Source organism: Podarcis raffonei, chromosome 1, assembly GCF_027172205.1.
Source record: "Podarcis raffonei isolate rPodRaf1 chromosome 1, rPodRaf1.pri, whole genome shotgun sequence".
Lineage (NCBI taxonomy): Eukaryota > Metazoa > Chordata > Lepidosauria > Squamata > Lacertidae > Podarcis > Podarcis raffonei.
In genome coordinates, this window is record NC_070602.1 from 79222273 (window position 1) to 79235599 (window position 13327).

General features: G+C 41.9%; 2 protein-coding genes across 12 annotated transcripts in view; one reads left to right on the plus strand and one right to left on the minus strand.

Moving 5' to 3' along the window:
• The window catches only part of SIRT3 (sirtuin 3), a 21747-nt gene continuing 8420 nt past the window's right edge, over window positions 1–13327 (plus strand). The window contains exons 1-9 of one of the 8 annotated variants that reach the window (XM_053396306.1): window positions 1–222; window positions 878–973; window positions 2785–2968; window positions 3354–3536; window positions 4797–5029; window positions 5196–5296; window positions 5539–5700; window positions 7035–7244; window positions 9960–10109. In XM_053396306.1, the coding sequence (XP_053252281.1) occupies window positions 898–973; window positions 2785–2968; window positions 3354–3536; window positions 4797–5029; window positions 5196–5296; window positions 5539–5700; window positions 7035–7244; window positions 9960–10037 (1227 nt within the window). In that variant the 5' untranslated portion in view covers window positions 1–222; window positions 878–897 and the 3' untranslated portion in view covers window positions 10038–10109. Of the gene's footprint in view, window positions 223–877; window positions 974–2784; window positions 2969–3353; window positions 3537–4796; window positions 5030–5195; window positions 5297–5538; window positions 5850–7034; window positions 7245–8170; window positions 9010–9959; window positions 10110–13327 lie in introns of those variants that run through there. The other 7 variants (XM_053396286.1, XM_053396322.1, XM_053396296.1 and 4 more) reach the window with 7 other exon arrangements.
• Window positions 10776–13327, minus strand: part of RIC8A (RIC8 guanine nucleotide exchange factor A) — a 24932-nt gene continuing 22380 nt past the window's right edge. For all 4 annotated transcript variants that reach the window (XM_053396244.1, XM_053396272.1, XM_053396254.1 and 1 more), the window contains one exon: window positions 10776–12038. In XM_053396244.1, the coding sequence (XP_053252219.1) occupies window positions 11903–12038 (136 nt within the window). In that variant the 3' untranslated portion in view covers window positions 10776–11902. The remainder of the gene's footprint in view (window positions 12039–13327) is intronic.

A 13327-nucleotide genomic window follows, 5' to 3' on the forward strand; every position in this document is an offset into this window, starting at 1 on the left:
TCGCCCCCCCCCGGTCGGGCTGGGGGAGAGCCGCTAGGGCCCCTCCGTGCCGGCCATAAGTGACCTGGACACGGTCCCTCAGGTTCCTTTTGCTTCCTTTGCTCAGGTGCATCGCCCCCGTCGGACGGAGGTTTGGGCAGGGAAGCGTCGCTCTCCCGTTTCTGGCCCCTCCGTCCCTTTCTGCCCAATCTTAGAACTGAGGGAGGTGCGGTTTCCTTTGCTGTAAGTGGCATCTTGCGACGCAAAGAACAGAATTGTTGCACTCATTGCTGTGTATTGGTTTCGAAAATGCTAAAAAGAATAATATCCTGGATGGGGATGGGGATGAAGCGGGCCTTGCCTTAAAATGAATGAAACACAGAACTGTGCTTCTTGGGCAATTACGGCAGTCGGAGACTAGTGGCGCCCCATAAAAAAAGCCACTGTGAACGAGATTACACCCAGCAGAACCTACTGCAAAGAAAAAAGCTATTGCCAGTTCAGAGCAGTACTGTATAACAAGCAGTCTTGTAGCATAATGCCTTAAGTGGTGGTGCAATTCATCTCCGAAAAGCTACTGCAAGGGTGGTGGGGACCGTAAGAGATGGATTTTTAGCATGAGCGGATCTAGGCTCTTCTTTTAGGAACATTAAGGTAAAGAGCTTTTCAGCTGTTCTTTCAGGCTCAAGATCACTGAAAGCAGACAAGAGTGGTGCTTTGCCCTACTGATCCACTCCAGATCTGCTGTAACCTTCAGACCACAAATACAACCCAAACAGGAAACTGGCGAGATACAGAGTGATACCAGCCGCCTGCCCACCTGCATGAGTAGAGCCATTAATAAAGGGAAGAACACAGAAGACATAGAAACCTCTTGATTTTTCTTTCTCTGGTGCAGGACTAGGCGGCCGGAGGGAAATGAACTGGAGATTATATTACAGAGTCTCTGCAGGAAGGCATGCACTTTGTGCTGAAAGTTTTCAGAGACCAATAGGTAAGTAACAATCTAATACAGAAGAATATGAATGAACTGGAAGGGCCATATCAGATTTTGGAAGAGTTAGGAGAGCTAAGACCTAGAATGGAAAAGCTTACAGGTACTCAGGGAGATTGTTGGTATATTTAGTATAAATAGGAAAATTGAATATAGGGAGGATTCTTACAGTGCATCAGACCGTTGGCTGAGTACTCTGACAGACAACTGCTCTCCAAGTTCTCAAGTGGACAGAGGCCTTGGCCCTTCTACGTGAGATAACTAGAGATGCTGGGGACATTGTGCATGGAAAACATACAGTCTACCACTGAGCTAAGGTGTTTCCTCTATGAACTAATTTAGAGTAGGTAATTTTTTACATCTGTCTGTCTGTAGAACACTTTTAGCCTGCAAAATGGTTTATAACTCTCACATCCTCCAAGGAGCCATATGAAGGAAGTGCAGTAAAATGTAACCTCAGACTTTTGCAGTGTATCCCCCTTTATCCCCTTTTGTTGCATAAAGTGTGAGTCTCCTTTTGGAGCAAAACCCTGTTGCTTTGTCTATACAACTGCATGAGGAGATACTTAATAATAATTTATGTTCTTCAGCAAATACTAGTCATATATAATACAAGGCTGGGGAACCTTTCCCACTCTCCAGGGCTCCATTTGCGGGGGGAGTAGTAGTCAAGGCCATACACCTGTAGTGTTTGGGGCCAAGGCCAAAAGAAGGCAGGGTCAAAGCATACATAGACACTCACATCCCATTCACAAACCTACATACAGTGGTACCTTGGTTTACAAACTTAATCCATTCCGGAAGTCCATTCTTAAACCGAAGCACACTTTCCCTAATGAGGTCTCCCGCCGCCAGTGCCCTTCCACCATTCGGATTCCGTTCTTAGACCGAGGTAATGTTCACAAACCGTGACACTACTTCTGGTTTTGTGGAGTTCGTAAGCCAAATCGTTCGTAAACAGGACTGTTTGTAAACCGAGGTACCACTGTACATAACACGTGCACATATACACACTGTATCAGGCCGCCAGTGTAGTGCCCTCTCTTCACCAGACAGGTTGGTCAATGATCAGGAAGCATCAGAGTCATAGTTCAACAACCTCTGAAGAGCACCACGTTCTGCTTGCATGGCTTCTGTGCTACGTGCTGAGAAAGGGACTCCCCTTTCTCCATGCTCAGCCCAGGAACTGCCAATGGGGGAAGAAAGTAATCTCTTCCTTCAGAAGCAGCTCAATTAACTTTTATGCTGCACAGTGTGAAAGGGACTCCTTTTCTCACTCTGCAGGATAAAAATGCACCACCTGCCCAAGGAGGAAGAACTGCTCAGCTCAGCTCATGGGCAGCTCAGCAGCAGGACTCAGCCATGTTCCCTCTTCCCCACTACTGAGCAGTAATTTTCAGTAAGCTGAGCAGCACAGGGCAGCGGGAGGTTTTCCTCCCCTCATTATGATCTGTTCTCCCCGGGCTACTTCACGGATTGAATATTACAGCTCATCAGCGGGGGGGGGGGGGGAGGGGGCTGAGTAGATGGATCTGGGAAAAGACTGGCAAGCTAAAGGGGAGATCCTGTGGGCCACACCTGGATTATGAAGTGAAGGTTCCCTACCCCGAAATAAAGGTTTAATTAACTAAATTAGGGTTAATCCTATTGCCCCCACTTTACTTGTGAGTAAGCCTCATTAAATTTAATAGGACTTCTTAGTAGACATCGTTGGGATTGCACTGTCAAATGGGTTTTCTATTCCTCAGTGAAATTTCATATAACCAACTATTACAAGCCCTGCATTTGAAAATGGTTGTTATGTTTTATAGGACGGAGGAATTGCTGGATATGTTCCCAGCAACATTATTATGGGAATTTTTCTGGTTCTATGACCTGCAGAAAACTGCTCCTAACTTCATTGAAGCCCACCTTCTTCTTTCCACATGGAAATCTTTTCTTCCAAAGAACTCCAGAAAGCAGAATAGAAAAGATTGCAAGTACCTATGGAGTAAGGTATGATATCTTTTCTCCTGCTCATTTTGACTGAATTCTTCCACCTTCCTTCACAAAACGTGCTTGGGACGCTTGTATTTATTTGTGTTTCTCTACCTTATCCCATAAGAATATAAGAATCTCCTTGACTTAAAATGCACTCCTGGTTCTTCATTTGCAGCTGTGCAGCTGTGGCTTCAGTTATTTTAGAATTCAAGCAAAGGAAGTGCTGAGAGCGCACTTTAAGTCATACGACACCAGACACAGGACGAGTAAAGCCACATTGTTAAAAACAATGCCAATTCACTGCTAATACGAACTGAGGGAGTTTTCTCCCAGTAATCTCGTTCTGGTGAATGGCATTTGAATGTGTTTCTTTGTAACCCGTTGCATATGTTGCTGGCAGGCCCTTTTCATTATCCACTGCTCTAATGGTCTTCTTTGGAGGTGGCAGAGGAAGAAATGATGGTCAAAAGGAGCAGCTCACCCTGAAGGATGTGACAGAACTAATTCAGAAGAAAGAATGCAAGAGAGTCGTGGTGATGACTGGAGCAGGGCTCAGCACTCCTAGTGGTATCCCCGATTTCAGGTAACACTCAAACTGCTATCAAGGCCTTGCTCTCTTGACTGTACAGACATTTTCCCTACTCTGTAAAGTCTCCACCTTGTGGGAACTCTTCAGCAGCCACCACACTGCCCAGTCATAGATGGAGCAGCTTCAAGAAGCAGGGCACAGGCAGTAAGAGTGAACCAGGCTCTTTTTTTGGAATTGAATGAAGAGGCTGGTACTGTTGGTGTAACTTTTTTTCCTATCCCAACATCGCACCAAACATGGTCTGTTAACGGTATAGTCCCTTAATGCCAAATAAGTCACATCTGGTTTTATGCTACATGGAGGATGCCACAATAGGTCCTTTAACTATTTAATTTGACTTTCTTGCATCCAAAATTTCCCTTTTTATGGATTGCAACCTAAGTTCAAAAACAAATAGCAACAGAATCCAGAGCAAATACACCAGGTGTTGTGCATGAAGTGATAGACATGCATTTGTGAACAGAATGCTATTTCACCATTCACGCACCTCCCCCTCCCTCATGTGGATTGTCAGTCGCCTTTATTTAATTTTTGAAAGCATTTTGTGAACACTTATGCGTATAACCATTCAGCCATTGCCTTTTTTTTAAAAAAAGAAACTTTTAACAGTTTTCTTTTTAAAAAATAAGGCAGTAAAGTGAAAAACTGCTATTGAGGATTAGAGAGGGATGTTTTAGGTGGCTTTATGCAGCCCCAGCCAGTGTCCTGCACAATCATCTTCTGCTTTGAACTTTCAGCACATTTCTTTTTTCAGAGAAGGAAGGCATGTTTAATCTGAGTATTTATGTAAAGATCTTTGGTTTCAGGGAAGTGTCACATTTTGCTATAGTTCTCCTTTGCTTGTTTGATCCTGCAATGCTGATAAAGAGTGAAACAATATGCTACTATATCAAATCAAAACACCCTTACCCCATTTGAAGTTCTCTTACCAGGCATGCTATCAGCTACCCTCCTTCTCATTTTCTGGTATCATTGTCACAGTGTCTCCTCCCATCTTAAAAGCGCCATTGCTTCTTGAGAGAGGCCTCCACTGCTGAATTCTCCTTCCTGTTCACCATAAGCTGTTCACATATCAACTGATAGGCCACTTTGGTGGTATGTCTTCTTGACAAACTTGTGATAAAATATTCCTCAACTGTGTTTTCTCATATGTGAATTTACTTCTAATAGGGGTATACCAGCACATGAAAAACCTTTGCAATGGCTTGGTTTCCTGGCATGTTCTGTAGTTTTCTTCCCCTCTTGTCTCCACAGGTCCCCTGGGAGTGGCCTCTACAGTAATCTCCAGCAGTATAATATTCCTTATCCAGAAGCCATATTTGAGCTCAATTACTTTTTCCACAATCCTAAGCCTTTCTTTACATTGGCGAAGGAGTTATACCCTGGCAATTACAGGCCCAACTATGCTCATTACTTTCTTCGACTTCTACTTGACAAAGGGCTCCTTCTGCGTCTGTACACACAGAACATTGATGGGCTGGAGAGAGGTATGTCTCCCCATCCCCTCAATTTGGATCTAAGAAATAAAAATCTAGGCTAATGTTAGAGATACTGCAGCAAACCTTTGGATGGCAGGGGAAGTATTCTCCACTTCCTTTGCATTGATGGGACGTCTGGGTCGAATTGACTTTAACTCTGAGTTTTGTGTTCTAGCTGCTGGGATTCCTCCAGATAAACTAGTTGAGGCGCATGGTACATTTGCTTCTGCTACATGCACTGTCTGTCGAAGGTCATACCCTGGTGAAGACTTCAGGGTAAGTGACAGCACAGCAGATACACCAGGAATATCAAGCATACTGCAAAGGGTGCTGGTTATGTTTGGCTTAGGCACCAAGAATCTTGTTTTGCGGGGTTCACAGGTTTGCTTTTACTTTCATTAATTCTTGGGGTGTTCAATCAATAGTACCAATGGAAAGTGTCCCTTGTAATTTCAAGTGATGTAATGTGTGGCCTATACTGCCTGATGTGGATCCTGCTTTCTGTGTTATCATTATAGGAGGATGTGATGGCTGACAAGATCCCCAAGTGCCCTGTGTGTACTGGAATGATCAAACCTGACATTGTTTTTTTTGGAGAGGAGCTCCCTCATCGGTTCTTCTTGCACGTGACAGATTTTCCTATGGCAGACCTGCTCTTTGTCATCGGAACCTCCCTTGAGGTCTGCGCTATCATGAACACGGGAAGAGAATGAAAGCTGGGGTATTGAGACAGAGTGGTTCGGGGACTCTGGAAAGCAATGCGGATCCAAAGGGAAAGCGAGGGTGGCAATTCAGGGATCAACAAAGTCGAGTGCATCTTGGGAAATGTGTAAGAAGGATTTATAAATAGCTCGGGAAGCATAGATTGCCAAAATTGAAGAAATTATTTTCTGTATCTAGTGATGGAGGGAGAGGCAGAATCAGTGTTGTTGTCTCTCAGTGGCAGGGCAGAAGTAAATGTGCCTTAAGCATAGACATATGACAAGACAGTCTTCACTAAATATTGTTGTGTATAAAGTCAGGAATATTAGAAATGCAGTTTTTCCTCTATGATATTATCCCAGCACACACAATAGAAATCTTAACATGCACATTGCCCCATCAGCAACTGTGTTAGCAGGGGAAAGGGAGAGCAATATGGCCTCAATCACCCGTACTGTAGGGATCAATGATGAATCAGTACATCCCATTTCCTAAATAAGAACCATGTAGATTTCCTTAGCTGCTGTTTGAATGCTCTGCATTAAGTGAGGGTGAATAGCTGGTACAGTGTATGGCCAAGGGCAGGGGTCAGCAAACTTTTTCAGCAGGGGGCCAGTCCACTGTTCCTCAGACCTTGTGGGGGGCTGGACTGTGTTTTTTTGGGGGGGGAATGAACAAATTCCTATGCCTCACAAATAACCCAGAGATGCATTTTAAATAAAAGCACACATTCTACTCATGTAAAAACAGCAAGCAGCCCCCACAAATAACCCAGAGATGCATTTTAAATAAAAGCGCACATTCTATTCATGTAAAAACATGCTGATTCCCTGACCGCCTACGGGCCGGATTTAGAAGGCAATTGTGCCGAATCCAGCCCCCGGGTATTAGTTTGCCTACCCATGGCCAAGGATATGCTTTGGTTCAAATATTAGATTAGATACAAACTCACTGGATGGCCGTGAGCAAGTCATTTTCTTACAAGCCTCAGCTATACTCTTTCACTTAGGAATAATATTGCTAACCTACCTACCTGACTTGTTGAAAGGATAACCTGAAATAGTCTTAAGTTTGAATTGCTTTGAGTGGGTATTTCGCAGAACCACTGTACAATAGGTAACATATTTCCTTTTTGTTAGCAGGTTCTCATTTACACTACCATATAGCCCTCTTCATTAACCAGTATTTGGGTGCATTATTACAGTTGTTCGATAGATCAATAGATCTCAAGGTGTTATGAATTTCTTTAGAGCTGTGACTTTCACTTTGGAGCAGAATATGCAGCCTTTTTCTTTTGGTGTTTGGATTTTAGGTGGAGCCATTTGCCAGTCTAGTTTATGCAATTCGTAGCTCTGTTCCACGTGTGCTGATCAATCGGGAATTGGTGGGACCCTTCGCTCATCAACCACAGCACAGTGACGTGGCTGAACTGGGAGACGTCATCATTGGAGTAGAAAAAGTAGTGGAACTGTTGGGCTGGAAGGAGGAGTTGCAAGAATTAATGAAGAAGGAAAAAGAAAAGGTATGAAAGTTCCGAGTTGAAAAGCTTTTATTCTTTCACCCGATTTCACTTGCAGAATCTCTCATGAGTTAATCCCCTGTCTTGACATAATATGACCTGTACAAGATGGGGGTATCTGGCATGCCAGTAGTACATGTGAAAAGGTTTTAGAGGTCTTGGTAGACCACAGGTTTAACATGAATCAACAGTGTGATACAGCAGTAAAAAAGCTAATGCTATTCTAGGCTGCATTAACAGAAGTATGATGTCCAGATCAAGGGAAGTAATGAGATCACTCTATTCTGTCTTGGTCAGACCACACTTGGGCACTGTGTCCAGTTCTGGGTGCCACAATTTAAAAAGGATATTGACAAGCTGGAACATGTGCAGAGAAGGGTGACCAAGATGATCAAGGGTCTGGAGACCAAACCTCATGAGGAATTGTTGAGGGAGTTTTTTTCTCCTGCTCTGGAGGGTAGGACCCAAACAAAAGGTTTCAAGTTACATGAAAGGAGATTCTTAGTAAACATCAGGAAGACCTTTTTAACTGCAAGAGCTGTTTGACAGTGGAAGGGGCTCCCTTGGAAGGCGGTGGACTCTCCTTCATTGGAGGTTTTTAAGCAGAGGTTGGATGGCCATCTGTCATGAATTTCAGGGGATTGTACTATTTGATTATTATTAAATTTGTATACCACCCTTCATTCGAAGCTCTCGGGGAGGTAAACAGCATAAAAATACAAAATAAGAACAAATCAAATGAATATCCCCTCCCAAAACAATGGACTAGATGAGTCTCTTCCAACTCTACAGTTCTGTGATTCTGTGACATTAGAATTAATGGCATTTTCCTATGTACTTGTTGTATTCTTACAACTCAACAGTGATATGCTTTCATTTAACTGTAAACGAATCATTTCCTTCTCTGTGTTGTTGCTTTTGCACTTTAGTCAGTATCAGCTGTTGAACGGATGGACTTTGGAACAAGCAAGCTTCATAGACAAATAATGTTCTTTCTATTTTTAGCTGGATGCAAAAGACAAATAGGAAATCTGACCCCTGCTGTTGGAAATGATGTTTACCTCCTAAAGGACTGTTCGCTGCAGCCAAAGGTTACAGCAATAAGAGCAGAGAACTGGAGGAAAATATGCTCTCCATTGTGCTAGCACCCAGTAGGTTAGAAGAACAAAAAATCATTCAGAGAGTCTGGTTGCACATGGATGTCCTCTGAAGGATCTTGGGAGATGATCAAATGGCAGGTTGTGATTTTGCTTTTGCATAAGAGGCTCTAGATACCAGAGTGGAAGATGAAGATGTACATTATAGCTGCTACTTCCCATTAAACTTCACCTCTTAAGCTGTTTCTCCAAACAAACTCTTCAAATGTTTTCTAAACCATCACAGATCTTGTGGTGTTGCACTAGTAGCCTTAGCTGCAATAACATTCATCACAGTTATGCTGAATCTGACATTGTACCAACTTGTGAAAGAATTTAGATTAGGCCAAGTTTAATAACTAAGCTTAGAAGTTTGACTGTTCAGTCAGTGTGTCTTCTCCTGTAGCTTCTGTGAAGATCAATCTGAAAGCTGATATTCTAAAAATAATTTGATGTATTAATATGCAGTGTTTCATTTATGTAACATGAAAAGATAAGGTGTGTTTAACTACAATTCTAGCAAGAAATGACAACAATGAAAGGTGTAGTGAAGCTGCTGTTTCAACTTGAATAAACACTTTTTGAGTGGCAATAATTAGTCAAAATAAAAGCATGTTTCAGCAGTCTCTCAATATTCTGTCTGCAGATTTCTCAGTATTTAAATTCTAAACTTGTATTTTCTGTCCTTGAATTCATTTAATGGGGAAAAAAGTATTGTGGGCATCATTCACATAATTGTCTGACATTTTGGTGTTATTCAGCATCTTTGAATGACAGGCTTTTATCTGTTTAAAAGAGATGCTGGGCTTCTGGGTTTCTTCTTTCATTATGTAATTGTTGACAAAGAGATGAAAGGGAGCTCTGGGTGGTTAAAACAGTGTTATTTGTAGTGTTACCCTGAATTAACATTAAAATTGTGGAACCTATTAAATCTAGTACTGCTACTTTATGAACTTCAAATCACCATGAAAATGCAAACACCACTTTGTACATGTCAAGTGTGTGTAGCTTAATATTAACTTTGTGGTTGTGCCATCCGATAACCATGTAAGCCAAGGATTACCCTCTGCTTTTAGCAATTGTGTCTAGTTTGCTCCCCCAATTTGAAGAACTCTACTTATTTCTCTCCAATTACAATCAACCTCAGAGGCCTCCAAGCTCTATTTTCGGCAAGGCAGTTCTTGCAAAGAGCTTCCGATAATTTGAATGTGCTAACAGATTTGTTTATATGAATGTGTGATTCAAATATTGGATTGGAAGGCTCTTGAATTTAGGATAAGCCATTCAAATGAGACATTTGAATCACCAGCCCTGCTGAAGTGTGTGTGTGTTTGCTATATACTGTCACCTCTTACTTGCCTTTTCTCCAAACTAAAAATGCTGCAACATTTCCTTACATGCGAGTACCTCCATCATATTGGTTGCCTTTTTCTAAACCCTTTCCAACTCTACAAGTGAGGCAACCAGAACAGTACAGTACACAGTATTTCAAATGTTGTTGCACCCAAGATTTGTATAACAGCATTTTTACTTTCAGCTCCTTTCCTAATGCTCCCTAGCATGGAATTTGCCTTTTTCACAGCTGCAGCACAGTGGAGCAGCATCTTCCATGGAGCCATACACTACAGCCCCAAGGTGTTCCTGGTCACTGTCAGTTTAGAACCCATGAGCATACACATGAAGTTAATTTGTCTTTTTGGTCCTGATATACATCATTTTACACTTGCTTCCACTGAATTGCTTTTGTCCTTTCATTCAGTTTGGAGAGTCGTTTTGGAATCCTTCAAAAGCTTTGTTTTAATGACCCCTAACGATTTTATTTTAATGACAAGGAAGACAAAAGGAATATCAATGGCCATGAGGCATGATGGCTCCATGAACAACAGGGGAAGGCTTTGTTGTGGGCTTCCTGCAAGTGTCTGATGATCACTCTGGGAAACAGGATACAAGGCAGACCTTTGGTCTGATGTGCAGACCTTCAATGAGTTTCATTGTGTTGAAACGTAAGTGATTAATAACCATGTAACTATATATTAGGAGGATGGGGTATGCAGAAGTCATAATTATACTCAATGTTAGTTTGTGGAGATAACCCAAAGTTTCCAACATTTTCAAACAGTACAGCTAGAATCAGAGGCAGCTGGAAGATCATCCAGTCCAATGCAATGGGCAGGATACTCCACATATGTGATTACTACAGACTGATAGACACCAATGGCCTCTGAGGTTTAGTTTGTTGAAAGCACAGAAAGTTCCACCGCTTACCCACATGGCATTGTGCTTGAGTACAACACTGCTATAACTACTCCTCCCAGTTTGGCTGCAGTTACATTGCCAAGAAATGTAATTTCTAATTGCTCAGATACAATCACCCAAATAATCAACAGATGCACGCATATTGTTATCTGAAGGCTTCATTTATTCTAGTGAAAATCTTTATATTTGTGCTAAGTTCAGAAACTGTTGGCAAAGTTGGAAACAAAGTAGGAGATGGGGGCTGCTATTTTTAAACAGAAAAGCCTATGATCAGGATGAAGGTACATAACAGGGTGAATGCAGAGTGCTATGGATATAGGGGAACTGAAGCAGATTTAGAGTGCGGTTAAGCAATTGGCCTTTTGTCTGAAGAGCACAGAGAGTGAGAGTAGTCCAGAAACTAAACATGGTAGAAAGAGGAACATGGTGTCAAGGTTACAGTGGGGGTTAGAGGCCTCCTGGCCCCTAATTATCAGCAAACGCAAACATTAATGTCGCTGTGAGCAAAGGATATCTCAGAGTTTTGCACATTATCTCAGATAATGGACACATACCACACATATACATACTATTTCAACAATGCACGTTTCCTTACCTGCATGTTTCCATACACATGTAATGTGTCTTAAAGGAACTGCCTAAAAATGTGACCGGTTGCCACACACATTGCACTTATATGCCTCCAGGAGTATGCTTTCTTGCATTTCACATGTAAAAAAATGCAGGCTTCTCATTGTTCACACATTTCTATAATATGCCCCAGTCGTGTATGCAAATAGACATTTACATTTGCCAAGAGTATCTGTGTGTTTTAAACACCACCACGCTGTATGGTTGCTGCATTATGTGCTTTGCACAAGTATCAATGCACGCACGCACACACACATATATATCACCTGTGTGTATCACATTTTAGTCCCATACAAGTAACTGCAGTGCACTCACAGCACCCTTAAGTGCTACTAAACCTCCTTGATATAATAAGAGATTGCCCTTCCCTCCATGAAATTTCTGCTCAAAAATCCCTGGAATCGGAGTGTAATAATCTTGTGGACACAGAGGGAAAACAGATCAAAAGAGCTAAGCTGTAAAGAGCTCTCTAAGGTAGGAGTGTTATAGAGCTAGAGAAGAAACAGATGTTATACCACTCTGGGCGGTGGAGATCCATCCCATGGGAAGTCTTTTCTTGGGACTGGTCTCCTGATACAGCACCTGTTACAGAGAGAGAATAGAGGGTCCATAGGTTTTTGAGGAACAGGAAGTGTTTTTTCAGTCCAATTCCAAGTCAGAGTCAGATGATAACCTCTCCTCAGATATCTGATGGACAGCATCCTCCAAGGAGGTTACATTGAGAGAGGTTAAATTGCCATCTGGATTGACCCCCATTGGTTGGATGACTCGTTGTCTGCAATGGAAAGGAGAAATAGCACAGTCAGAGAGGGGCTCCTCATGATAACATTCTTAGAGAAACCATCAAGGGAAAGCCTACATTAAGGACACACCAGTAGTATGCCCACTTTGAGAAATGTAATTCATTTGTTGATCCTAGCAGAAATAGTATAAAATAGCCATACATACCACCACCAGTAAAAACAGCCCCAACCCTCCCTCAGTTTGGCATCTGGTACGTGCGCTGGCATTGCTTTGCTCACATCCAGAATATAAATACACCATGGACAAATGCTATTTGCTCAACTACAGATGTTGCTCTATTAACATTTCTAGAAGAGAATTTGAAGCTTTCAGATGAGATTCAATTACTACTGGTTTTATATGACAATCTACAGTAACCCAACAATCTACAGATCATCAGGTTGTTAGGCAGATTTCTTTTCAGATTGGAGATTGTAGTAACTGAATGGTGCCATTGGCAAAACATGTGCTCAGTCACTGAGCTACCTTTAAGGATCAAGTGGAATGACTTTTCCACTGCTTTTCTATCTCCTAGGGCCCTTTTAGTCCATCAAGGGAACTTGGTCAGTGGATTCCAAATATGAAGAACATTTTTCAGTCATAAATATTCTTCAGGAGAAACTACTAAGCAACAACAAATGAATCCAATCAGAATGTAGATTTCTTAATCCCATTTAATCAAATGTAAATGAAATACTGTATAATCAGTGTGTCAGATCTAAGAGTGTTGTTTAGATTTCTTGGGTAGAGAGGATGTACTCTCCATTTTTAGCCAGAAAGCAGTTTTTTCATGCTCGCCTACATTCTGACTGAAATCAATTTATATGATGAACCATTTCCACTGAAAGGAAAAATATTTTTTGTTTGAAACTCAGTGGGAAATGTGGAGACTAGCTTGCTAATGAAGGCTTTTCCTTCATTTTACGGTGCACTGGAGCTCTATTTTTGGCTTCATCCCTAGTTAAAGGGCACATTAGCCATGCACCAAATGCTAATTATCAGCCTTTCTGAACCTTCATGACATACATCCTGGAAAAGTATAAGGGTGTGATTTTCAGAGAAGTTAAGGTCCAAATGCAAGTTTGTAACAATGCTAAAATTACACTGGAAATCCAAGAAGTGATTGCTCCAGAATCTTTCTCCACTAATCTAGCTGGAAAATGCCTCAGGGGTCCTTCTGATTAGGCCACGTCAGCAGCAAAAGAAAGTGACATTGTAGTAGAAATACCATTAATGAAATGCTCAGACTAGCATTTCTGTCTGTCTAATGCACACTGGAAA